The sequence below is a fragment of the Epargyreus clarus genome, unplaced genomic scaffold, assembly GCF_041222505.1.
Source record: "Epargyreus clarus isolate Ecla_fem2 unplaced genomic scaffold, WU_Ecla_fem_2.2 ptg000012l, whole genome shotgun sequence".
NCBI lineage: Eukaryota > Metazoa > Arthropoda > Insecta > Lepidoptera > Hesperiidae > Epargyreus > Epargyreus clarus.
In genome coordinates, this window is record NW_027332220.1 from 11805139 (window position 1) to 11832986 (window position 27848).

General features: G+C 37.2%; 2 protein-coding genes across 2 annotated transcripts in view; one reads left to right on the forward strand and one right to left on the reverse strand.

The window, feature by feature from the left end:
* Nucleotides 1–1272: 1272 nt before the first annotated feature.
* On the forward strand, nt 1273–22868 carry 14-3-3epsilon (tyrosine 3-monooxygenase/tryptophan 5-monooxygenase activation protein epsilon). Its single transcript, XM_073078585.1, has 5 exons — nt 1273–1468; nt 5621–5784; nt 16395–16550; nt 19986–20144; nt 21044–22868. The coding sequence occupies exons 1-5, from the start codon at nt 1405–1407 to the stop codon at nt 21287–21289; spliced, it is 789 nt and encodes a 262-aa protein (XP_072934686.1). The 5' UTR covers nt 1273–1404; the 3' UTR covers nt 21290–22868.
* Nucleotides 22869–24169: 1301 nt separating this feature from the next.
* Usp32 (Ubiquitin specific protease 32) overlaps nt 24170–27848 on the reverse strand; it is a 45044-nt gene continuing 41365 nt past the window's right edge. The window contains exon 27 of the mRNA XM_073078586.1: nt 24170–27798. Coding sequence (XP_072934687.1) covers nt 27535–27798 — 264 coding nt within the window. The 3' untranslated portion in view covers nt 24170–27534. The remainder of the gene's footprint in view (nt 27799–27848) is intronic.

Sequence of the window (27848 nt, forward strand, 5' to 3'; positions counted from 1 at the left end):
TTTTACATTTTCATGCAGACTATCCATACATTTTATAAAATATAAAATTAAGCATCATGTCCGAAGGGACACTTCGACTCCACTGACAATATACCTATCGATGCATATATTTACATACTCGCCGAATAGAGACGAGTAGACGTGAGTACTATTATGATACTCGCCCTCACTATTATTCTATAGGGTTTCTGTATAGGTTACTGCACTCTTTGGTCTAGTCTATTATTTATCATGTTCAGGATGCTACTAAAGCTCTTCTGGACACAGAGTATAAAGAAACTTTACAGAAATAAAAGTAGCAAGTCACCATCCGCCAACCATTCATAACCACCGCTTATGAACCCCATAGTTTATATACTCTTTGATAAATCCTATGCCGATCCTAAAATTTAATAAGACTGAAGTCCTATCTTAGGTTTGTCATTATTATAGACGTATTTGCTATACATTTAATCAACAATAGGCGTAAACAGAAATAGATAATGCGGTGCAGTTATTGCACTTGAACAACAACATTTAATGTTAATGCAATATTGACATAATGTGCCTGTGCAAAGCAGTAATGATTTTTTCTTTGTATTTATAGCACTCGCATTATCGTAATCGTAATGGTTTACATTTTATGTTAGGATTAGTAGAATCTTAAATTTATGAATGTATTCTAAATCAAAACTTAAGATTTTTTGCACATCCTAAATGCAGCAGCAGATTAAGGTGATGGTGCCCCACACTTTTACAGCGGTAAAAGTGTGGGGGCGTGTATGGCGGCAAATCTAAAGGTAAATCAAATGTACACGACCTCTAGCCAACTCAGGAAGAAAGCTAATTTTTAAAAAGTTTTGATCAAGGGAATTTATACGCATTTGAAGACCCGGGGCACATTATCCCTTTGCATCTCTGTTAGTCTGCCACTGACTGATAAATCATTTAAGTCCACATATTCACCCACTGGACGAATTCTCCCGTGAAATAGAACGCCGTGTTTTTAGTACATTTAGTGTTTTTAGTTTTATACAAATAATTTTCTTTATAAATCTTTTTTTTTTCAGATAAAATCTTTCTGTAAATTTGTGTTTATATAAGTTTTAGGATAAAAAGTGAATTTGTTTTAAAAAACTATTGAACGTTTTCATTTTATTTATTTTAATAAAACAGTAAAATAGTTTAAAACTAATAATTATAGTAATAAATATTTTTTTAATAAATTAATTCTAGTCGTCACAGGAAATACATTGCGTTTTATACTGGCAATAATGCTTGAACGGAAGCTGCCATTTCTATGACGTCATGGGCGGAGTTTAGTTGAAGATCGAATTCGGATTCGGTTGGCGGGCGCGGCCATCTTGGTGAATTAGTGACCTGGCGATTCGGTTTTAGTTAGTGAAAAATCATTTGTCATCCAGAATGTCGGAAAGGGAAGATAATGTGTATAAAGCGAAGCTAGCCGAACAGGCGGAGCGCTATGATGGTGAGTACATATTTTTACAGTATCTTTAGTATTAGGGGCATAAAATTCCTTCGTATTTTCGCCGACAGTTGAAAGACGATTTGGTGATAGTCTAAAAATTTTCTACCCGAAATCAGATAGTATACCTCCCTTTCGACCTTTTCTTGGGAGAAAAATTGTACAATACATTCATTTTGAGCGATTTATCAGCCCAACTGTAAGAAATCAATGGCATTCGTTAGGCTTGGTCAGCGATCGATGCGTCATCCGCCGGTGGGATGCCCTTTACCTTTTTACAGTGACAAAAACGAGGAATGAGATTAGTTCGGCACCTAATACCTCTCTCAAGCTATGTAGACTTATATTTAATACCTCTAAACGCTAGCTTAGGTGCTAAAACATGAAAAATGTCAGAATCATTCTGAAAAAATGTGTCCTTTTTCCTGTAACTGGCAAGTAGTCTATTCAATCGATGTCATTGAGCTCAGTCATGCATAGCGTACCTTGGATAGATCAGTCAGTAGATGTCGGAATGTTCTAGATATTTAGGATAACTGGGTTTTAGAGATCGGCTAACGGCGGCCGTTTCACCTATTGTTCGCTATCTCGAGCGGGCTGCGAATCTGTCTGGATTTATCGCGCATCTTCTGAATCAAGATAAAGCATCTATTGTAAAGGTTATCTGGACTTTCACACACTCTGTATAGTCATTAGCATTGTAACCGAGTAGCTACGCCCGGTTTTGTCGCTGCATTGACTGGATCAATAATTTCAATGTGAAACCCAGTAAATTAGCATGACTTCACTTTTTTATTTCTGGGGAATTCCCAGTTGGTATAATCTCATTGAATTGAAATGCTCAAAATTGGAAAGCTAAATAAAATTTGTCCCTAATTCCAATTTCTGGTGTGTTCTCCATTAAGCTGCAGACAAGTATTTAATTTATGTATCAACTAACACTTTCTCAGTGCTTTCACTTTGTTAGTCATGCACTTACTCTGATTCATGCAGACATAAAAAACCACTGCTGAATATTAGGAGGTCATGCTTGCACTTTATAATATTTATGAGCTGAATATGACATTGTTCTGTATTACATTTTTTATAGCCACCCAGATGTCTCTAAAATTTAATATTACTTACTAGACAGATCTTGATATGTTAGGTTTCACATGTCTAAGTTTATTGAGTTATTTGACAAGTTCAATGGCTTTTATGAATTCGGATAAAATTATCAGAAATTATTCAATAAATAATTATGTTCAATTTGGATGGAGAAGCAAGATCACATTTAACATGTCCTCAATTTCATATTTTCAATTTAAATTCAATTCATTACAAAAAAATTGTTCCGAGACACATGAGACACTATTTTTGGGGCGTCACAAAATCTCTACAATGGGATTGTGGGTAATTGCAACATCCCATGAAAAAGAGAATAATGGTGATAAAGTTTTCAAAAGGATATTTTAACTAAAAAATATTAGCTATATTACCTCCATCTATTGCCACATCTTAAAAATGTATGTAAAATATGTATAAAGTATTTAACTGACACCCAATTATGAATATAAATAAAAATCTACACATTCCATATCTATAATATTACAATTTTTTTTTAAACAAATAGTTTTTTGGGTCTAAGGGTGTGGCATATACATCACATTAGAACACTGCTATTTTTGTATAGCTAGCTGCAAAGGGTGGTAGGGGTGGATGGTGTTGGTGTGAAATAAGACCACTCCCTTGCTATGGATGTCTTGAGTTAGAGATTCTTAACCTTTTTAACATAATTGATCATTTAACACATTTTTTGTGTTATCGTGGACCACCAATTAGCAAATTATTTTGGTGCTTGAATATAAAAAGACTTTTAATTTAAAGTACTTCTTTGTAAAATCCGGTTGAAAAAAATTTTTTACCAATGTCTCTCTGATATAAAAATACTACTATAGAAAGACATGCAATACACACACTACTTCTATTGCCGCTGCAGACTACCAGTGGTCCAGTTGTTGAGAAATGCTACAGATGCACGGGGTATTATATAAGTGTTGCTTATATAATAATTGTGGTCATCAACCTGCACATGACATGCCTCAATCTTAGACAGCCCTTTACACAACAATAATTTTTTGTCATATAACTTTGTCTTATTGGAATCATTGCTTTTAAGCCGCCCACTTAACTTTCCAATTTAAAAAAGACATGGTATGGACCACAAACAATCGAAAGTAGTGAATATTCACTTCACTTGGTATATACCAAAAATACTAATGAGTTGAGACTCAAAACATTTTTAAATTTATAAATGTGAATTGACTTAATTCTAAAACACTGAATGATGACATGAATATTGATCCCATATGATTGTATTCATGACGTTATTACATAAAGTCAATAATTTTTTGGCAGTAACATAGCATTTGTACGTAATACAATACTAGTAAAATAATGATGTATGAAATTCAGAAGACACATTTGTGACCTGATTGTATGTATAAAAATTGTTCAAATAATATATTTTTTCTTAATTTATATTATGTTATTTATTACTATTAGTGTAATTAAAAACTTTGTACTGATTTACAGTATCCCATGTATTTTAAATTAGTACAAAGTTTTTAATTACATTAATCTTGTATTAATTATTAATGAATCGGTTACATCCATACTTTAAACTGGCTCCATTTTTTGTTATGTTACAGATAAATATTTGATGAAAAAAAAACATTCATTCTTTCTTTGACTATATAAATATTTGTTTTATTTTGCATAAACATTGAGAAAAGTTTAAGTGATAGAATTCTTTTTTTCCATTTATTTTTAATACTTTGAACTGGAGAGTACTTTTTAATTTAAAGTTAGCGAATAAAAAAATCTATTCATAAAAGTTTAACGAGCATTTTAGCTATTGTATGCTTTGTGTCTTTAGTTTTTACATTCATATTATGTGATGGGAAAGTACAAAACATGAAATAGCAAATATACTGCTATTGAGCATTTTTCAATAAGGGTGTTACATTATATTATTTAAAGTTTGACATAAAAACACTCTCCATAATTAAAAATCGATTGGTTTATATACTTCTATCATTTGTTTCCTGAAACTCAATGCCACGGGCTAGGTACCCAACTAAGGACAACATGAGTATGAGTATATCTCTATAGCCTTGCTCTATTGTGGTTTGGAATTTTTTTTAGATAATCCAATACGCCAAAACAAGGGTTGTCATTGTAAACTCCGGAGGACTCATTTTAATTGCGCCGTGACCTTAGGATGGTAACGCTCATCAATGTTGACTAATGTGGGTCTCCCAATTTTCCTAGTTTCCATAAATTTGGATCGCTTAGCTTGAAGGTTCATATATTTAAATGGACTAATTTCATGCGGGGGCCGTCCGCAAGTTATTACGTTGTGCCTTGTCACACTACCATATTTTCGTATATTATGTCACGCGATACCTCGACCTACATATTTTCTTTTTCAATGCGATAATAAGTAATAACAGAATTTGTATTATCATCAAAACTTACGAGGTATTTTCCCAAAATAATTAATTTACAGCATTTGTATGATTGTCATAGAAATTACAAGGCGCTTTTATTGATTTGTAATGTTGAAAACCTTAAATGAATTTTACATAAATAAATATGGAAATAATATTCTTTTAATGTTATGTACATATATAATAACATGTGAAATTCGTGTGAACATAGAAGTGAGGTTTGAAAGTTTTCGTGACTCGACTGCCTTGCAGTCGTAGTATTATTTTATGAATAGTATAAGTTATTTTAGGAAAAGTCTTTTTTGAATTGACTCGTGCCTGCTTTACAATTCACTTTAGCGGGCAGTAATTCGATTTTAATTGACCCCAATTGAATTTTTGTCCCATTTGGAATTGCTTACAGATGTCCATAGTAGGCAGTAACCACTCAATGTCATGCTGATGTATTAATTGCATTAAATATGCAATTTTAATATGTTGCGTGAACTGTTGCGTGAACGAGTATTAATTTTTATGTTCAAAATCGGCATGCACATAACGTTTTTTTAAAAAAATATTATTTTTAAATCAATACAGGTTTAAATATAATATAGCATCCCAGGTAGATTCGTGCTTAAATATACGAGCTTAGGTTATGCGTATAACGCTCCGTCGCTTGTTGCAGAAATGGTGGAGGCGATGAAGAACGTGGCGTCGCGCAACGTGTCCGACAACGAGCTGACCGTGGAGGAGAGGAACCTGCTGTCGGTCGCGTACAAGAACGTGATCGGCGCGCGCCGCGCCTCCTGGCGGATCATCTCCTCCATCGAACAGAAGGAAGAGACCAAGGTATGTACATGATGTCGCAGATCCTGGGCTCTACGTGGGCTGGAACACCTGGCTGGGCAACCTTATTTATCTTCTGTTACTGGGTACGGATCACACATGAAAATGTAGGTCTGGAGCATACTTCATAATGCTGCTTCAATCAGGATTGGTCGAGCGAAGTACGGAGTTAAAACGAGACTGATAGTTGTCGCAGGTGTCTAGAATATCATGTACTTGTTCTTTATAAATACTTAACTGTTAAATGTACCACTCTTCTTTGTTTAATTTCATCGGGTTTGTCCATTGCACTCGTCAAGAAGATTACATCTACCCTTAGGTTAGAAATTGGGCTTCTCGGCACGCTACTCGTGCTTATCTTATCTTCAACGAACGCTAGATAGGCGATGGGCATATTAAAAACGAACTATTAACGCCGTTTGGCTGTTAGTGATTCTTCGCCTGATAAAACTTGTGGTATCATTGGATATCTTTTGTCTAGTTTTGCCGATTACAGCCGACTAATTTTGTCAGTTTTGTAACGTTCAAACTGTTTCTTACTGCAAACTTATGGGTGGACGTGTGGGTGGTTATGACTATTTTATTTCATGAGCGTACGCGAGTTGCTCCGCCTCCTTGCACTTCCTATCAAAATTTTACAGCTATAAGCTGGAACATGATTTCATTTTCGAACATGGACCATTTTCGGTATAAAACGTCCGCATCTTTACCTCGTCTTGTCTTTGTTATAAAGTTTTACTGTTGTCGGTTTGCAATAATATCCTGTAAAGAGGTTTAATAAATATCCTACGAATTAACTTTAAACTTTGCTAAAATTACACAGAAATATTATAGGATTAGCCTTAGCCTTTCAACAAATTCAGTTCCCATTTTCCTACGACACGATTGCGTAAAGATATATCGTGTCTAATATCTATTTATTCAATTTACGAGGCAGACGAGTTCTAAGATAACTTTTGTCCGATAATGGGAAAAAACCTGATAAGACACTAAACATTGCCTCCTTATCTGCAACTGTTATTTACACGCGAATTACCTAATTAGATTAGGATTATTTAATTTTAATTGCTTTTACAAACTACAGCTGTGTCTCTGGTTATAATTGTGTGGCTAATTGTGTTACGTAAAACGCAGTTGTACTTATTAGTAGGTAGATTAGTTAGTAGATTTGCATGGATATAGGTAATGGTAATCGGAGAGTATTTGTCTTTAATTTCAAAATCATTAACATGTTAAGTTCATATAAATTGCATCCACGGATACAAAAGTGTAGAATACTGTACAGATTTTCATTTTTTGTTTATCTCTCTGTATTGTACACTCGGTAACCATCTTAGAGACATATTTAGATCGGATTTAGACGTACAGACTTTGAATGTATTGAGGGTTTCTTTAAAAAAATGTTACAATACTTAGTAACTATATTTCATTCTATTGAGCATTTTTTAACAGCGGTAAGTACTTGGAACTTTCAGGGCATAGTACTGGACTCATGGGGAGTAAGTTGGTCCTGTGTTCACATTTTAGATTGACACTACAGTCATGTGTGATAAATTGCTATTGTCACGGTCATGGCATCAAACTGCACACTGACAAAACATAAATCTGGTTGATCGGGAATCTAAACCAAAGATGCATAGGACGACAACTCTGATTTGATTAATATTATAAAAATATTGTTGCAGTCATAAATGTTGTCAGTCATTTATCACTCTAAATATTCTTCTCATTATCGACACCACATTATGTCCAAATGATATCTTTCAAACAGTAAAGCGAACATGTCATTAACAAAATGCATCGAATGCGTTTCACTTTATTGGAATCTTATCGGACTTCGGAATCGTTTAATCCAAATAGCACAAGTGTAAATAACGAGTGTGAGCGAGAGTTATTGATGATGGATGGGCGACGAATTGGTTAAAAAGAAGAAACTAATATTATTGAACCAACAGATATGGCAGGTGGTATAACTACTTATGATTTGACCGCAACATCGCCACAGTCACACCTATTATTTGTTTGAGCTGTAAGCTGGTTTGATGGATGTGGTTAGGGAGAGTTGGGTGTATAAGGTGATCTAATGTTATCTTAACGGCATTAAAATGAAGAAAAGATATATAAGAAAAAGAAATATATAAAGTATTTATTTAAAGCGAACCTATGTTAAATGCACTATTGTTGCCTGTTCAACATTTTTTCGCAATACTAGAAACTCTGAAACGGGAAATTCCGGTTCTTAGCTGCAGTAACTGGACTAGACTTCCAAATTATGACAGTGAGTGGGGCGGAATAAACCTTGCTAGCCTTCGGGTTGTCACTTGACAATCTTAAATCAGGAAAAAATCGGTCTTATTTACGGTTGTTCTTCGACTAACAGAAAAATCGAAAAATTATTAGCTTAGGATATCGTTTCAATGAGTATATTATAGTTGTAAATATGGTCAAGGACAATTCATTCTTAATCATCACCGGTAACAGCTAATGTCGTACCGTATGATTATATGTTTTTTTAAATTTCCTTTAGTACACCTACTCACCTAATTACTCACAAGAAAACTGTAAATACGAAAATACATAAGTAGGTATTATTTGTAAGGAAAATTATATTAGTAAAGTGTTAGTCATTTATTTCTCTAAATAGAATTCCCACAGCCACGTGGAATTATGCACCTAGATTAATCAAGTGCTTTGAATGGTCTAATGGACCTTAAATGTATACAAATTATACCAAAATTATATCGATAATCGCTTCGGTAATCGGTATATTACAATTTCATAATCGCTACGCCAATCTGTCAAATAGAAACGAATATAGTGAATGTAGTGACCCGGCTGTTATAATTTCCTAAGTTTTGGTCAAACTAAGCATAGCCATTCCAAAACGAAGACAATATTTGCAATCGGGAGATAATACTTAAGATAAAAAGCCCTAAAGGTCAGATTTAAAACTTGCCACATGGGTTCTCTACTAAGCCGTACCTGACTTTACCAACCAGTGCAGCATAGTAAAATATGCTTCAGATCTCTCCTATATGTGGGGTGACAAGTGCCCGGCATTGGAATATCTATCTGATAGTATATCGGTATCAGTGCCATAGATCGAGCAGTCATTACCGCTATTCAACGCTGTCTCACCAGATTCAGGTTTATTTGCATTTCATTCGTAACCCCCTAAATTCCATTACACTTAGTCAAGAGTTACGAGCCGGTTGACGCAGATATACCGGCGTGTCTGCGTAACTCTTGACTCATATCAGTGCAAATATTGTAGTGGGAGTGAATGTCTTGTCTGCCAAGATAATTTCTTGCATCCACGCTGTTTTGGTGCGAAGGGCGTGTGAATTGTGAACCACATGGAGTGCAAATTTAGTCCTGTGTGCTTATTTGACTCCTCGGTCGTTTTGAGACGGGCATCAGAAGAATGTCTCGGCCAATCCGCACTGGAGGACGTGGTGAAGGCTAACTCCACTTGGCGCTAGCCAAACCAGGAGAAGATTGATGTGGTAGTTGTGGAGCTTTCCCTGCAAGCATGAGCACAGGTCTTTGAGCCCGCGACGAACAGTGGGATGTGGTTGCAAAATATTACCCTTTTTTAATTTTTATTTATAGCTAGAGTGGATCTCAGTGGGTTAGTTGTTGACCCTGTAGTCAATTGACACTTATAACAACTGAAACCAAGTGTCGGTCTCGCTGCTTAATTTTACTTTCCAAATATTTGCTTTTATTGCCTATCCAAAAACCAACCGTGTTCAGTGTTTCTAAACTTTGCTGATAGCTTGCTAAAGTACAGATATTATCTAACGCTACGTGCTCGACCCTATTGTGATGCACAAAAAAACTTAAGACCGCAAATTCGATTATACAATCTAAAACAAGGGTAGGTACGACTATCTAGATTGATTGGGTAGTTGATTGGCTATCAGCACAAGACTGCTGCCAACTAAATTGAATCGTTGATTGGTTATACCTATTCTATGAGACGCTTAAGACCTTCCCGGTCCTTGGGATGCTTAGCGACTTATAAAGGTGCCAGATATTTTTCACCGGTTAAGTTTATAAGTTGTTAGTATGACCTAAAGATGTTTGTAGTCATAAAATTGGTAATAAATGGGAAACAGTTGGCGTTCCGCCCACATCCAGACTTTATATACGGAATTTGGACAATGTTATAATTTTCTGGGTAAAAAGTATGGTTTGTCATTTCCCGTAAAATTATCTTATCTTTGCCTTAACATGCTCGAATTCCAGTGATTTCTATATTTCACCCACATTTCTTAGTAATAATTAAATAGATAGTTATCGAAGTTTATCTGATTATTATCGGTCCCTTAAATCCATTTCTTTATTTAAATTGAAACTACGTAACAAAGCATATTTTTTCTGACGTTATTCTAGATACTTTAATCTGATAAGACATTATCTCCAAGAGTACACCACTAAGCAAGTTTGGAAGTTTTGCGCGCATCGTGTTCTACTTAGGAATGTGTCGAAAACTGAAATTGCATTTTGCCATTTGTCTCAAAGTGAGTGCAGTTCGTCTGTATTCATAGTTGAGTGCGTCCGCAATCGACAAACGCGAGATATAAGCGCTCTTGAGGCCACTGATTGAAACCTCGCCCATTGTGGGACTATCAGCACAATTTTACAATTGCCACAGGCCGAGTGCAATCAAATTGAACTTGTCAATTGTTGCGCCGATTTACACTTGTTGTCACGGAGACGTCCCGGTCACGTTGCAACGTGCAATTTGCTTTGCGTCCACACGATGCGCTCGGAGTGATCTTAATCTGGATGTAGATGGTTATCAAGATGGCGAGAAGTCGTTAAGCTGTTAGTTTATTGAATGCCGTACTTGTTTATTGAATGCAGTCCTTGATACTTGTGTACGTTGAGGCGTGTACTTCTACGTCTTTATATCAAACAAAAGCTTAATAAAAGCTTGTATGGTACAGCGTTAGCTATCCTACGCATGGCATTCTTATTCCCGTCTAATATTCAATATCTATTTATAAAAGGCTAACTAACGTAATAAGCCCTCTAACATTATGAAATATGTAATTAATAAATAATTAAATACCATGTGAACTTCGTGATCTTAGTCTGAGTAAAGAAATGATCAAGGTTGACTGTATGCGCTTCCATACTACTGATAAATATTTTAGAACGAAATTCGTACTAGCCTTTTTCAACAATATTCTAAATAGGTAATGAGGCTTACCTGTTTATGCGCTGTAAACTACCAAATCGACCTTCCAGTTTACGCTACGCGACGTCGTACAATTCATTCTTGCGTTGCGCGCCCGCCAGTGACTCACACCAATACGTAATCCTTCGGTCAATAATGAGCAAGTATTGCGCAAATAACTTGGATAAAAATTGTCACGCTCGTGTCACAATTCCTCGAAGTGTGAAGGGGCGACGCGAGTTTTTGATTGCTAACATCATTTATAAGTAAATCCTATCCGCAGAATTCGTTCTATATCAATTTGTCACGTTTTTGTCAATATTCGTAATAAGAATCATACAACTGAAATTTTATCTTTTTTGAATGTCTGTTTCAATCTCTTAACATTGGCTGCCTCCTGGCGCGCAGCTTCATTGGTGAAACTAGAAACATAAATACCGTTTAGTGACGTTACAAGGGGATTATGAAGGAATTTTGTAAAAAAAAAGCATCACTTTTGACAAGCACTCAATACGTCCGATTGATTTGAAGGATTACTTTCTCACATACAATGAAATCATAATAAAATGACACCTTTTCCAAACGACTATCAAGTATGAACTACATTTCAGTCCTAACACTGAAAAGGCAGTATTGCGAGTATTAAATATGAGTAAAAGAGTACACTATGCACGTATTGCTTCAAACTTAATAGTATGCTTCGGTCATACGTCAATTATGTTAATGGTTGGTTACGTTAAGGCCGTTCCGTATAGAATTTTCATGTCGTATCCGTCGCTACGGGGCGGATATGCAAGACATTCCGCATGTAGCGTGCCCCGTGCAGCGTGACTCACTACACTGCGCCATGTAGTAAGTACTCATATACGCCAATACCGCGGTGGTCGTTACTAGCGCGCCAATTGTCGCTTCGCCCCTGAGGTCGCTGATTGTGAACCACCACTATTGTAACACTATCTGTGTAATTCGCTCCGTGCCCGCCCACAATGGAAACGGAACTGAACACTTACAGCACTCGAGATCCTCCGCTCTCGGCGAAACTTAGCCACACACGTCAAAATGCCAATGAACTGCGCGCTTTTCTTGTAAATCTATATCTATACTATCTTCCGTTCGCGTGGACTTTAGCTTATGAGTTAGTAAGTGGTTGTAGTTTTGCCAGTTAGTTTTTAAAATAGTTAAATTTATTTCGATTGCATGTTCTCATGAATTTCAATAGGGTATTTTACGCCAAAATTAAATATAGATTCCTACATAATAATTAAGAAAAAATGCACAGTAGAACTGCTACAATATGTAATAACCAGCAATAACTTCAAAATTACCAATCTAAAATACTTTTATACCAAGGATTTTATTGTAGAATTTGTATTATCTTTAGAATTAGGGGACGTATAAAACATCACAAGAATCATGTAGGTGGGTAAGTACGTATGCTTATTTCATTTCATCGCCGTACTTTTGCTTTCTCATTCCCGTACAATTTAATTTATCGACCCCTAAGTACCCTCGCGGCTGGTTCAGAGAGAATATTATGAGTATTGATTTTACTTATTTCGTTAACTTGCACGCGGTCTCTTATGCGGGCGTTCGGATCTATGAGAAAACACCCTTTGTATGATTTTGATTTTTACGAGTAGTATTTTTTTCGTTTATAAGTCATAGAATCTTATATCTCTGTAATATGCCCTTTTATTTCAAGTTACCCTTGCCATTTCATTTTCTCATTTTTATTCTCATACATTTGAACTCTAAAAAATAAAATGATTTCTATTCATAAAATTATAATCACGTTCGAGATAATGAGAAGGTCATCGGGACGATTCAATGTGTTTCATCGCTACGCGGAGTTCACTGCCACCAATTACGTCGCTAATTGATATAATTCTAAACGTAGTGGCAATATCTGAAACAATTTCGAGCATTTTTTATTCGGAAAAGCTCCCTTAAAGCTTATCTGTTGGCTGTTTGCTGAAACTGTTGCGAAATGAGGCTGCATTATAAAAACCGTATTCTACTGAAAGAATCGTTCCACTGCTTCAGTTATTGAGGGCGTAAAAGTGTCAAGGGCGGCGCGGGTGAGGTCAGATTTACATATTGATCAGGTAATTTGCAGCGCTCGCGCGGCTCGCCTATCCTGTTAGTGCCTAACAGCCTAACAGATTCACCTAACAATGTGTTCTTTGTCTCTAAGACACGGGCGACCCATTAAAATGAATGTGGACGCATCATCGTCACAGCTGCTTGTGGGTGGAAGGTGTCATTATGCAGACTACTACACTCCGTCTAGTATAATGCTTTTCATTTCACTTATATGTCGCTTATCCATTGTGGTATTTTCGACGGTAAAAAAAGGTATAATTAATACTACTATCATAATTTAATGGAAACAGTTGATTGTGAATCTAATAGCGTTATTATTTCACAATAACCGCAGACTATCTTTATCGTTAACGAGTTAATGATGAGTAGATATTTCGATTGTATAACTGTAACTGTATGGCAATATAAGATATTAAATAAAATTAGCTGGTTTCGTAGGTTGGTGGACTGTATATTTCCTTGGACAGCACTTCTGTAACTTGCCCACTACTGTAAAACCTCGACATAACCTCGGAATAAAAATGTTAATGCATTTTGTAAATTAGAATTTTATGCAAATTGAGCGAATTTGTAAAAGTACCTCCCATGGCTAATGGGTGTTGTGGTATTGATCAGACGCTGTATGCTAATGATGTGGCATGCGGGCATGCAGCGCTGCGCATGTATAGAGAGCTCCTACGTTATCGTATTTCATGGGTCTCATCACATACACCTCATAGTAGTCAATTTATGAAAAAAAAAATATAATAGGTATCAGTGTAGTCCGTCTTATGGTAAGTAGTCAAAGCCGCAAGTGGACATCGGTAGCAACTACAAATTGTTTTGGCGTCTTACCTCAAGTCTGCTATAAATACTTTTCTACCCCTGAACACTAAACTGGAGCACCTCGTGTGTCTCTACCCTTTAAGGCGTAACACAGAAGACGTATCCCTGAACACAGCTGTTATAAGACAAAAGGGTGGGGTCGTGGTACCGCCGCGATCGATTTACGATCGGTTCTACCGGTTTGCAATTTCATAATCAGACTCGTGAATATGGCCTTAATGGTGCTAAAATTTTCTTCAAAATTTCGATCTAAGACAACTGGAATAATTATTTGCTTAGGCATACCGACAAAAAACGTAGCCTTTTCTTAAGTTAGTTGCCAGTTTACATTCAAATTTTGCCAGAAATGCATAACTGTTTATTACACCGAAGAATTAAAATGGTTTGACACTTCGCTACGTAGACTTCTATAACTTTCAGAGTTTTTATAATTTGTTAAAAGGCCATTGTATGTAATAAGCATAAGAATTTAAGTAATTAAATAATTATTTTCATTAACCTGTTCTTCAAGACACGTATTGAGTTTCCTTTTTCCTATACATTAGTTATTACTTAAAAACCACTTGCTTCACATTTATACTTATACTAGTGGTATAAAGGCAAATCTTGGCCGGAATGTCATGTCATACTTAAAAAATGTGTAACATGTTTAACTAAAGATAACGAATACTGTAAAAGGGTTTTGTCAGCCCAATTTCGGGACACAATGCCGTCGAACAAAACGTCTGGCAGTTAATGAACAGATCAGGTGACCCTTGCCGTACGCCGACGCACGAAATCGATACGGAGCCTCCCGGTTACGCTCGTGCCCCTTTACGGCCCGTCCACACTCTACTACCGTTCGGTGCTCTCGCTCTAACGAAATGTTTGAAGCGTTTTTCATTTTCACTACGTTCACTCGAAAACAATGACATGTGGGTATACCTTGAAATTGAAGATTCGTCAAATTGTGTAGAAATAACGGATAGTAATTATATATTTGGAGCGTGATGAGATTTCTGAAATATAATCAGCATCACAATTGCCCATGAGAGGAGTACAACAGATCAAATTCTTGTGCTAATAAAGTAAGATAGACTAATATTTTGTATCCAGAAATACACAGTCTCTAACGAGCAAACATATTTTATATCTCAGACGTCACTCTTAAAATCTTCACAATCACGTAAATTCTACACATCTCATTTTTAAGCGAAGTATCTATGATCGTGACAACTTTATCAATATGTAATTGTACCTACAATAGAGACAGGTGTTTCGAGATGTGTATGTCGGTATAGTGAGGAGGAGCCCTTATCGACGCTGTAGCTTGCGAAAGCGCTTTGTCTAGAAAGTTCGCGGGATATATTATGCCCGTGAATACGCCCCGCACAGCTCGAGGCTTTCAAAATGGCGACAGGGTTTTTCAATTTCATCCCTTGCATGCGTAATACCTATCAATTCGGCCTGTAGATCCAATCTGCGCATTACCATAATGGACAATCCAATCTTGTTGGCTATTCTGCCGAGTTTTATTTAATACAAGATAGCAGAACACGTGGTTCGACCTGCCTTGTAACAGTAACGTTCAGCGCTGCTGTATTCTGGTTTAAAGCGTTTTGCAAAGGGAAAAGGAGACATTAAAATTGTTCTCAGGGGTAGGAACTCATCATCTTTAGCCGACTTTTGATTGCAGATTACAGTTGTCCGTGAGCGGCTATGGCCACTACCGTTATTTATTTCTAGCTACTTTGTGATTTCTAAAATTACAGATTATATGTTTGGAAATAACCACGTGTTGCTGAACATATAAAATTTATATCGAAACTGCTGAATTGCTGAAAAAAATGTAATATAAAGGTTGAAATTAAAAAACGTAGTTTTATACACCAGTTTTAATTTCGCAGCTGTGCTCGCTGAAATTGAAATTCTCCAATGTTTTTTCGTTGAACCTCTGAACTGAACGAATGAAACGCATCTATATTCTATACCCTCAACGTCCATGTTCAATAAATAATATTACCAAATATGGTAGTGTTACTTGGATAAATCATTTACATGAGTATTTTTATGAAAGGTATTCTAAAGTCTAAACTGATTGTATCTAAGAATAATCATAATCACAAAGTAGAATAGTAGAGACTAGTAGACGTAGTTTTTAAATATCTGATTAACTTAGCTTTGGTGACTCAACCGTGTCAATGATTCAGGAAACTACGTCGAGATTTTATTAAGTTCAGTAAATGACTTAAATCAACCAACTAACCCGCAACGATATATGAAACGCTTTGTGTCAATAGATCAACTGACTAGGATTTTGTGGAAGCATCTAGTTTGAATAAGATATTTGGTTATTTCTCTAACAATTGACAAGTAGTCCGCTATTGTAACATTTTTTATTTTAAAGCGTTGTAAGTTTGTTTGAGTGCAAACCAGAGGTAGTATTCTGTATATCTGAGAGTATAATTTTGCGAGTGAAGTGTGACGTGCATTGCATATTGTTTTGTGTGTGTTGCAGGGCGCGGAGGACAAACTGAACATGATCCGCGCGTACCGCAGCCAGGTGGAGAAGGAGCTGCGCGACATCTGCTCGGACATCCTCGGCGTGCTCGACAAGCACCTCATCCCGAGCTCACAGACCGGCGAGTCCAAAGTGTTCTATTACAAAATGAAGGTGAGACTAATATATGTACAATATCAAGAACGGAACAATTTTCGCTTAAATCTTCAAGACTACACATAGCTACACTAAGCATTTTCTGACATCTCATACACATAGGTGACCAGTTCCCCACGCTGGTCAGCAAATTGCACAATGGTATACATTCCCCTAGTCATAATTTAATGAAGTGCTATGAAACTTGGCACTTGATGTACATCCCCTAACGTTGTTTGTGCCAACTTAGCCACATTTTTCACATTAATATTTTTGGTGGGATACATTCCTGGCATAGTTTTTTTGACCGATGGGATGAAATATTGTCGAAGTATCCCAGCGAAGTTTGAAAATAACACAAAAAATGTATTCTTCTACAAATCTAGAATTAGCGTTTATAAAACTTTTGAGAAGTGTAAATCAAATTTGTTATAAGTAGACGTTATCACTATTTTAGAGGCCTACTTATACAACTGTACCGGGAATTACAATGTAAACTTCTTACACATTCCGTGAACCGTATCGTTTTAATTGGTTTATTAACATAAACTATAACATCGCTGTACCGGTGGCCGATATCAACGAGCGACTCAGCTGGTCACAGTCACGCTACGAGATATTTTTATATTAAGCTGGCGATAAGAGGGGCACCTACAAAAAGGTTTTCTCTGTGCCCTAGCTTTAAGTGCTCGAGTACCTTTTGTTTTAGCGTAAATAAATTATTCGCTAAGTGACCTCAGGTGTGCGAAGGTTTACTGAAGTTTCACTAAATTTTTGTAAAGTTATTGAAACTTTTATGCGAGAACGATCCACTTTGGATGTGGTATATAGAGGTTATATAGAGGTATAGTTAAACATAGCACCTGAAATATTTGAGTGGTCGAGTAATTGAACATCGGGCGGCGGCGGCGGCGGCGGGCGGTGTCGGGCGGCCGCGCGTCGCATCTCGCTTGTTAATGACCGCTAATGAACTCCACAATGTGTTTCCTCATTACACGCGTCACGCTACTTTACAAATGAAATGATTTACTCGCGCTACGTATCGCGTTAACTTTGACTTGGGTTAAACTATAGAGGGTCTGTTTAATACGTCCTTGTATTACGGTTACTTTGTCCTGGCAATAATCGTTACTTGAGAGTTCGTCGACTTTTCCTAACGATCCAAGTTTCTGAAACTCATTAGAAGGAAGTATCGAAAAATGTTAAAGAAAATTCACTTGCGCATAATGTAAGTATAGAGCAATATTGGAAAATACTCAATAGAAATAGGTTAATGTTATTTCTATTTCGCTGTCAGCTCGAGCCATCAATCTTTCGGGTTTCATATAGTTCGCCACATTACAGGCTTTCAAACTTTCTTATTAATAATCTCCGGGGAGCTACGCTCACGTAATCTACAAATCAGCATGCAGACTTCCATAAAAACGGTTTTATTGAATTGGGGATGTTCTTTCCGCGGCGGCCACGCCCTGCGCGGCGGCGCTGACGTCACGGGCGCGTCGTGCGGGTGACGTCACTTGGCACAGCCAGCATTGGCGGCCGGTAGTAGTGTAGGGTGCATAGTAGGAAGTAGGGTAATCGATAGCCGGGTTGGGTGAGGTTTAGCACGCGCTGGCACGCTCGCCGTTACGTAACGTGTCCTGCGGCGGCCGCCTCGCCGCGTACGTTGGCTCCGGGATCGATACCGTCTATGTGTCTACAGCGTCTAGACGACGCTGCCGATGCTACTTGCGACCCGGGACCGATGCAATTTTGTTTATGCACCCCCTGATGGCTCCCGTTATCGTATTAGGTGATCGAATATTAACTTAGCGTTATTAATGTATCAAATAAACGAAACGAGCAACACAAATCAGATTCCTGTATATTCCGTTTTAAAATTCCATTTCAATTTTAGATCCCAATTAACCGCGTCGAATGGTTTTATTAATGTTTCATTGAATTTATAGCGGAGCATAAAAGGATAGGTTCGCGCGCTGCTATCAGTGTAAAGCTGTTGATATCGCTACGTAGACATATTTACAAATATTTTAATCTTATAAGAAGACTATCATGATAGCGAAGAGATAAATTAGTTTACACACTAGTGACGTGAACCGAAGGCCTGAACTTAACGCAGGTTTTAATCAAGCGCCCCATCACTAGGTCACTTGTATGTTACTCGACTAGGTACACGAGTGATATCCAGTAATTATTTACATTACATACGATTATAGTTCAAGTTATGACAAAAACAAAGGTTCATTTTCAGCAACGGCGTAGGAGGTACCTAAGCTATGTGTGTCAAATCCACCACATGATGTTCATACAGTGACATTTCGAAAATTAAGCAATCTTATTAGTGCATTTGATACTGATTCATAACTTAGCTACCTTGCAAATCCCCAGTAAAAATGCAAACTACAAACATAATTTTACTACGTAAATACTTGTTCCTTAAAGAGATGAGCCTTATTAAGTTTATGTACCTAACATTAAAAAAGAACAACATTTCAAAAATTATTATTATGATTTTTGGCTACTATATGTATAATCGGCAAAAGCTTGTATCTTAGACATCTGACTTTGACTACTAATGTGAATATGGTAAGAGAACCAAAACTCAATTATACAGACAAACATCCTCCAATCAAATACTTACACATGACATCTTAGTCCTCAGGACCTATGTCGGTTTCAGGTAGAACTAGAACCCATCCTATATGCAGTTGGATACAAATGTCCATGTACATAGTCAGCGGTGTCTACTTATTAGATGGAGTGCATGATCAATTGCTAGTCAGTCTTCCAGTTATTTTGCCGACAGCAGTTAACAAAGACTGGTTGGCCATTTTTGTACACACCCAAAATACTACTTATACTCTCTTAACTTACTATTATTGAGGAGATTGCATTCACCCTCTACACGTAAAGAGCTGCAAAAGTTTTAACCAAGAAGATGACTAGCAGCCACACCCATACAAATTGTGGTGAAGGTTATATCTAACATTGAATTTCTAAGGACTGATGGTGCTTAGCAAATAATGCTAAAATGTATTGTCTTACGGCCAGTCTAGGCTTACGGCAGAATCACTCTTTTAAATTCTTAAAATTTATATAATTTCCAATTCTCCTACTTTATTAGGGTTCCATACCCAAAGGGTAAAAACTGAACCCTATTATTAAGACTCCACTGTTTGTCAGTCTATCACAGGGCTTAAATACTGGGGGTCGCCATACAATAAACTGCTATTTTTCGCTTTATCTATTTAACTGTAGAGAGTTCAAATTTTCACAATGTGTTTACTTCAATGACTGCTATAATAACAAATACTACAACTGAAAAAAATGGAAAATTTTGGTGGTACGGAACCCTGTGTGCGAGTTCGAGTTGCACTTGGCCAATTATTTATTTAAGTTAAGCCTAGTTAAGTTGATTAAATATGAATAATAATGTTGTGTCGTGTGTTCCAGGGCGACTACCACCGGTACCTGGCCGAGTTCGCGACGGGCAACGACCGCAAGGAGGCGGCCGAGAACTCGCTGGTCGCGTACAAGGCCGCCTCCGACATCGCCATGACGGAGCTGCCGCCCACGCACCCCATCCGCCTCGGCCTCGCGCTCAACTTCTCAGTGAGTACACGCCTCCTAGCAGTAGTGGAGTGCCTAAGGTAGAAGGCGTCTTTGTGGTGGTTCTCAAGGAAGCCAATATCACACAGAGAGTAATAGTAATATGCACAGAAGCCACTCTGTAAAAGCAACAAAATCACCTATGTTCAAACAAAGTACTCTGATGCTCTGATTAAAATAATAATCAAAAAATCATAGTAGACATTCTTTTTAGAATTAGACATTCCTACGGTGTTCATCAGAATCCTTATTATATTTGAATATTAAAAAAAAAAAACAGAGAATTCAAAAGAGCCATGAAGGACTCAAAATCTTAATCTGGACTGAAGATTTTCATAGCCACATTTCAGTACAATCATTACGTCGAGTGTAATATATAGTAATGCCAGTTAACGGAGGCAAGAGGAAAGACAAACAACTCTATATCTCTCGATACGGTGATGGCATATTTGAGGTGCCCCTCCCCCTCGCCCCCCTCCAGAGTGACGTGACGACGTCGTGACGGAGTTGGCGAGATAAAGCCGTTAGCGAGCGCGTCATAAACGTGGCGCGCTCGGCTGGCGGGCGGCCAGCGGGCGGGATGCTGCCGCGGAATGTTCGCGAGTCAATAAACCTATTTCTATGTCTCAATTGACGCCATTATTTAAATTTTATACTGCTTCAGTTCTCTTGTGTTGAAGAATTGTCTTCATTTATATGTTCAAGAGTTATAATATAAGCGAATATCATGAAAATGTGGAATTTAAATAGAAATATCGTCAGTTATCTATTATAAGTTAGAAAGAAGGTGTCATTATAAAAATATGCTTTGTTGATATGATGACATAATGTAGTAGCAAGAAATTGTCTATAATATGATTCGTTAAGCGAGTCGTGTGTATGACATGAGCGTTCGTTTGCAGGTATTCTACTACGAGATCCTGAACAGCCCGGACCGCGCGTGCCGGCTGGCCAAGGCGGCGTTCGACGACGCCATCGCCGAGCTGGACACGCTGTCGGAGGAGAGCTACAAGGACTCGACGCTCATCATGCAGCTGCTGCGGGACAACCTCACGCTGTGGACGTCCGACATGCAGGGCGACGGCGAGGCGGGCGAGGCCGAGCCCAAGGAGCCCGCGCACGACGACCAGGACCAGGACGTCTCGTAATGGGGCCGCCCGCAACACCTTTATATAATAAAAAATAACTATAGTATCATGTAAGACCCAGCCCTCGATGACGACCGGTTGTAAACGACGTCCCGTACCCCGCTCTCGGTAAATTGGCAGTTGTACCCGACGACGTTATGTATCGTGCGTGTCAAATTATATATCACTAATGTAACCGACCCTACATTTTAAATATCTACTTCTTTTGATATATTGAATGTTTTGTTTTCGATTGCGAAAAAAAATATAATGTTTAAGAAGAGTACTTTGGTATTGCATTTTAACTGTATGTTCTTGAGAATGTATTTTCTTAACGGTACACTCGAATTGATCTCTACGATGTTTACCTCGGCTTCTCCGCTCCGACACTCGCGCCGCCGGCGGGGATCCGTGTATCCGTTGCACGTTACGAGCGCTAGTAGACTTTCCATCTTTCGACGGCTACTCTCTAAGATGGGAATTGTAAATTTTTCTAAATATTTTATACCGCGTGTAAAATGAATGTATTTAACGATGTCGAGACCCGTACGAGCACCACGGCGGCAGTAGAAGCGTCCCCGGTCTCCGGTAGCGTAGTCGATCGGTGTGCACAAATAGTCGTTTGTACAACGTCCGCAAGGAGAGCGAGTCTTCCGCGCGCCTGCATTTTGCATTTGTATACATTTGGATCGTTGATTGATATATTTTAACGGTAACATTTATTAGAAGGTATGTGTAGTTACTTGCAATATTTAGCTGAGCGATAGAGGCGTCCCCAGTTGGTCCTGTGCGCTCCGTACGCTCGTGTACTCGTTACTCGTATTTATCGCAGCGCTGTGTAAGTCGTGACTACTGTGTAGTATGTGGTTCGTTTGTCCGATGATTTGCGTATTTGGTTCGGGGAGTCGACGGGGGCCGGCGAGTGAGCACGTCGATGTACCCGCTTCGTTCGTATTACAACTTTTGGAGTATTCACACTTGAATTGCTTTAATTACTTACGAGTATTGTGATAGAGATTTTGTATATTTTAATTTATTTTTTAATTTCACATGTTTCTCGAAAATATCGCTGTAGCGCTACATCTCTTACGATTTTTACAGGACAAACGGTAGTTCTAAAAGTTGTGCTAGGTTAAGGTTATGCACTTGGAAATTATTTATTGTTGGCGTGTGCGTGCAGCGTGCCGTGCATGTATGCACGCGTGACGCGTGTGTGCGCGTGCGCGGCGTGCGTGCTGCGTGCGCGCGGCATGCACGCGGCGCTGCACGGCGCGGCATGCATGCTGCGTGCTGCATGCGGCGCGCGGCATGCACGGGGCGCGGCGCAGCAGCCCCCTCGAAGACATTCCATCTTCACTATGTTAGTGTCTGGCCGATGCTGTTTCCTGCGAGCTAGAGCGGCAAGTGCGTGCCCGAGTAAGATATTAGCGTTATTTTTATTTGAATTTGTAATATTGCATATATTTTTGTTAATTTATCCACAAAAAATACTGATGCAATTAGCCTTAGTGTTATGCAATATTGATTTATGTCCTACCAACTACATGGAAATTTATTGTAAATGACAGTGTAAATCTAATAATAAAATTCAAAAGTCCAAGTCTCGTTTTATTGACCTCTATCCTATCCTATAGAATTTAAGACACACACAATACACATTACTTATAAAAATAAATTGACGTGCACAAAAAGTTAAATATATTTACATATCATGTTATGTTACAAGTTGCTGAGGATCTAATTACATAATTATTCCAAAATACAATATGAGGTGTGACCCGGCCTTTATAATATCCTTAAAACACATACAAATAATCATATTTGGATGTCCGCTAAAATTGACGCAGGCGCACGCTCGCGTGTTTCTATTGAAAAATAGTATGAGCAGCGCCATGAGCGCGTGCGGCAGCTCTGGCGCATGCACGTCGTGACAATCATCAGCGCCCCAAATCAATTGAGCGTCGCAATTACAAAGCGGGCGTTGCACACAGTAAGACCCCGACAAGGTGAACCCGCGAAACTTGAATGCCCGCAAACCACTGATACTGGGAGATTTTAAAGGGCAAGAAATTCATTACGTGTGCATTATGATTAGCATATTTTTTATTACAATTTATACATACATGTTTCGTTCAAAAACTAATTTTATTTATTGCAGAATAATATGACTCATATTAAATTCAAAGGTATAGTTATTAACGGAACATTCGGTAGCTAATTTAAAACGAAGATTTTTTCAACGATACAAAATTTTATTACGACATTATAAAGTTGGTGATTTTGATTTATAATACCACAGATACAAAATAGTGTTGCCACAAAAAATTCGCAGACGCGCCAACAGTTATATTCGTTTACGGCTTACAACTTGGCAATATGGCATTGCCAAGTTGCAGGAATGAGCTTAGGACGAGTGGAGTAGGAAATATATTTTACTCTTTCCATCTTACAACGAGCAGGTGAAATAAAATAACAACAACTCAGAACAATAACTAGCAATAAAAGCGTGTTAAAAAGAGACAAACGTATACTTATCATTGTGACAAGTAATATACAGTAGGTATATTTCCTATCTTGCAAGTTAGAACCAATTTTATTTGAGTCCCACTCTAGGTTATCGATGTTTTATGTATTTTGTAAATGATAGCACCTATAATTTTGCCTGAATGCCCCAAAAAAAGTTTGTGAGGGGGCAGTCGCCGTGTGCGTCTGCGCTGCGCGGGTAACAACTTGACACCCGCGCGGATAATAATCCCTTGCATGCGCGCGGTACATTTTTTCATATAAACATAACAGCGCACAGTTAAAAGTACACTGTGATCGGTACTAACAGCAGATTTTAAAATGCTTATTAAAATAAAAAAGAAATGCTTATTGCAACAAGATAAATGAAAATACCTCTTATAAAATAATAATATTTATTGCACAAGGATAATAAACTAAAATGTTCAAATACTTTATAAGTGTTAAATTATCACTAATATTATGGAGCGGCATACACAATTATAATATACAGAGATTTATTATAATTAAACTAAAGCGATAATAATCCTGTGGTTTTCATGACTTAGCAGAATGAGCTGGCAACATTGTTCGCGATGGTGGTATAAATGCTTTCTATTTTGTATCTAATTTCGTTATTTTGTGGACGAACATTTGAAGGTACTATAATTTACCAAATATGAATAGTAAATCTCTAATTTAACAAATATCTTTTATACATTCATAGTATTAATAGTAGATGACAATGTAATAGAAGAATGAGGTATTATAACATTTTTACTTTCGTACAGTGATTTTAAAATGCCAGTAAATTTTGATTCGTGTTCGGTTTTGGTCATAAAACCTTAAACCGAAACGATATAGAACGCAGGTGTCATTGCATTTTAAAAGACATTAAAATAATTACCCTATTTACTACACTGTAAAAAGCAAATAATAAGATTTCATAAGAGGGTTGGCGCTGCCAAATTATATAAAGTTAAAATGGTTACTATTTACAAATCAATTCTGTTTATATAATTCACGAATCGTATATTTTTAAATAATCAATGCTAACAATTTAAATAATAACAATCGATTTAGTTCATGAAACATACAATTCCATTTTACGCAAAAATAAATTTATTCAAATTTGACACTATACAATTTCACTTTGGTATGGAACCTAAAGGTTTTACAAAGATGGCACAAATATAACCTGTTTCCTCGATAAAATATAATTATATAATGTACATGCTTATAATTAGAAAGTATTAACTGCAGAGTGTATGCACCACCACATAGCACGCGCGTACATTATGTATGTACGCAGCCCACACGAAACGATAAACCAAAAGTAATTTAACTACTTTGTGCACGAGACGGAAGATATTTCCTGAGCTTCGAAAGTATGCAATCACTTTTTGTACGTTCGTCTATCGAAATTTTTGAATAATATAGATTTTATTATTTACAACGATCGATAATAATACACATGAAAAATAACGTTTATACATCGAGCTCCACCTAACATTAGGTACGATTGCGGACATTTAGATCCATATATAAAACTCCCCGTGTAACGTGTGTGACCCATTTAACGATATCAATATTGTAATAAATACTTATATATATCGAATGCTTAATTATCTGTATAGCAATGAGCAAGCATTGTGCCTCCTAACTGATTACCAAACTTAAATATTAAAAGAATACATATAAGTCCGCGGGACTGATATACGCAACGCATATCTGTAAATGTAATTACAACTAAATTATCAATAAATTATAAATAATCATAAGCTTAACAACGACTAAACATAACTAACTTAGTTAAATCACATTGAATATCCTTAACATGAAATTTTACTGGTGACCAAATATAATGTTTAAGGTTTTAATTACTTACATTATATTATCTACATGGTATACGCGTACGGAATGCTTTCACAAAATAAAATAAATAATACTAAATAACATAACAAGGGATTGTTGAATCACAATGTATAGTCCCCAGTCAGTAAAGATATAAATATTATTTGCTCCAATTAAGCTACATGGCTTCTGGGTGCCTTAGGATAATCCTCGTATTAAACTATTGAATAAATTATTCTGAATATTATTTCCGTACTTTTCACTGGATATTTACAATATCTGTACGGCACTACATATTAGAACATTTTGCACTTTTTCAGATATCAATATTACTGTAGCCTGCATATAACAAGCACATCCGTGATTTCAAACACACTCAACATTTAAGCGGCGTTGTGAAATAGAAATTTGTGATCTTTTCAACGGATACAAAAATAAGCATCGACGGGCACCTAGCTACAAGGCAACTTATTTTATACTTAGTATACTAACTTTAATATTCATACATTAAATGATAAATGAGTAAATATAGCACATCACAATAATAACGCATCTACATCACTGTAACACCACATCAGTCTCTGTTTACTCGTCGCCTGTTCAACGTTATGACTGACATCTTCCAAATTCATTCGGAAATTGATCAGTTTCAAAAAGTACTTTGAATATTAGCTACCAATTATGATATTTTCAAATGTTCACATTTTTTCGTACTATGCCTATACTTATTACTGATAATATTTTTTATGTGTTTAAAATGACTGTATTGAAAACTTAATGAAAAACTAATAATAAATTTAACAATAAAAGATGAAAGTACGAATGGTACACTAAATCACAAGCCAAAAATAACTACAATGTACACAATTACCAACAAATCAACGTACCGAAATCTAGTGGTATAACAGATGACATACCCCGTATAACAGATGAAAGTGATTAACAAAAAAATATATAATTTTTAATTTTATAAACATATTTATCATCCAATTTGATAAACATTTTTTATTAAATTTTGGTTTGGTTAGTTACACAAATATCACGAAATGAATTTTCAACTATAGCTATTTTATGAAACGAGCACACTGTATTCACATACGAGAAATAAGAAATATATAGCGTGAGCACACTATACCGTTGTGAAAACAAATTGTAATTTATCAATCATCATGCTCTTGCTTGGCTGGACTTTGTAGATTAGTAATTTTGTAGATAGAAATTCTAAAATTTATAAGCGTTCCATAGTAATACCAACACTGATATTCAGTTTCATTACTTCAAATTTTATTAGGAAATGCATGAAACACATTGTATTAATTTGAATTAGGAGGGTTTATGTGTTATGTACATTATATATCGCTATGAAAAAAATGTAGTATCGATATATTTATGTAATGTTTAGTTGAAAATTTAAATTGGAAATAGGTATATTTGAATACTCAATTAACATAATACAATGAGTGTTAGAAAATCAAATGACTTTTTGTAAAGTGAATATGCCCATAAATATGACTGCTACGCGATGATATGAAGTTATACGCGTTTTTAAGGGGCTTCCTCACCAGAAAAACTCTCCTGTAATGTAATAATCCATACTTCGATTTGGATATTATTTTATACTGCTTCACTGACTGACGCGTTAATTTTTAACGTAATTATTCTAAAATTGATAATTAAGAAAGAATTATCCGATTGAGTCATGGATTCAACTTTTGGTAGTGCAAATTTGCAAATTATCGTTTCACTCGACATAATGCTCGAGACTCAATTTGGTATTGCAGATAAATGTATTTAGTGAATGAGTTTCCGCGGTAGGGCACACGCTCGCTGGAATCTGAAGTATTATATTACAGGTGAACGTCTCTAGTGTCGGACGTCCGGCGCGGTGGGGGGCGTGTGTGAGGTGCGGTCTACATGAGCGAGCAGGGCTTGTCGCGGTCGTCCGCGTCGCTGGGCGGCGGCGCGGCGGGCGGCGCGCGGCCCGCCACGTCGGGCAGGTAGCGCTCGGCGCGCAGGCCGCGGCGCTCGTAGAACAGCAGGTACGCGGCCGCGGCGTCCAGGCGCGGCGCGCGCGGCAGCTCGCGGCACATGCTGTCGTTGTAGCAGAGCCACGCGCCCGACGGGTGCCGCGCGTACGCCACGTAGTGCCCGCCGCTCAGCTGGCCCGAGTGGGACTGCGCACACACACACACACACACATTAACATCAACATAGTAACACACCC

Bases quoted from the DNA above. Each gene is read 5' to 3' on its own strand.
- 14-3-3epsilon (XM_073078585.1), top strand. From the start codon at position 1,405: ATGTCGGAAAGGGAAGATAATGTGTATAAAGCGAAGCTAGCCGAACAG. The intron at 1,469-5,620 runs GTGAGTACATAT...CGCTTGTTGCAG, and splicing joins ACAGGCGGAGCGCTATGATG to AAATGGTGGAGGCGATGAAG. The intron at 20,145-21,043 runs GTGAGTACACGC...GTTCGTTTGCAG, and splicing joins GCCTCGCGCTCAACTTCTCA to GTATTCTACTACGAGATCCT.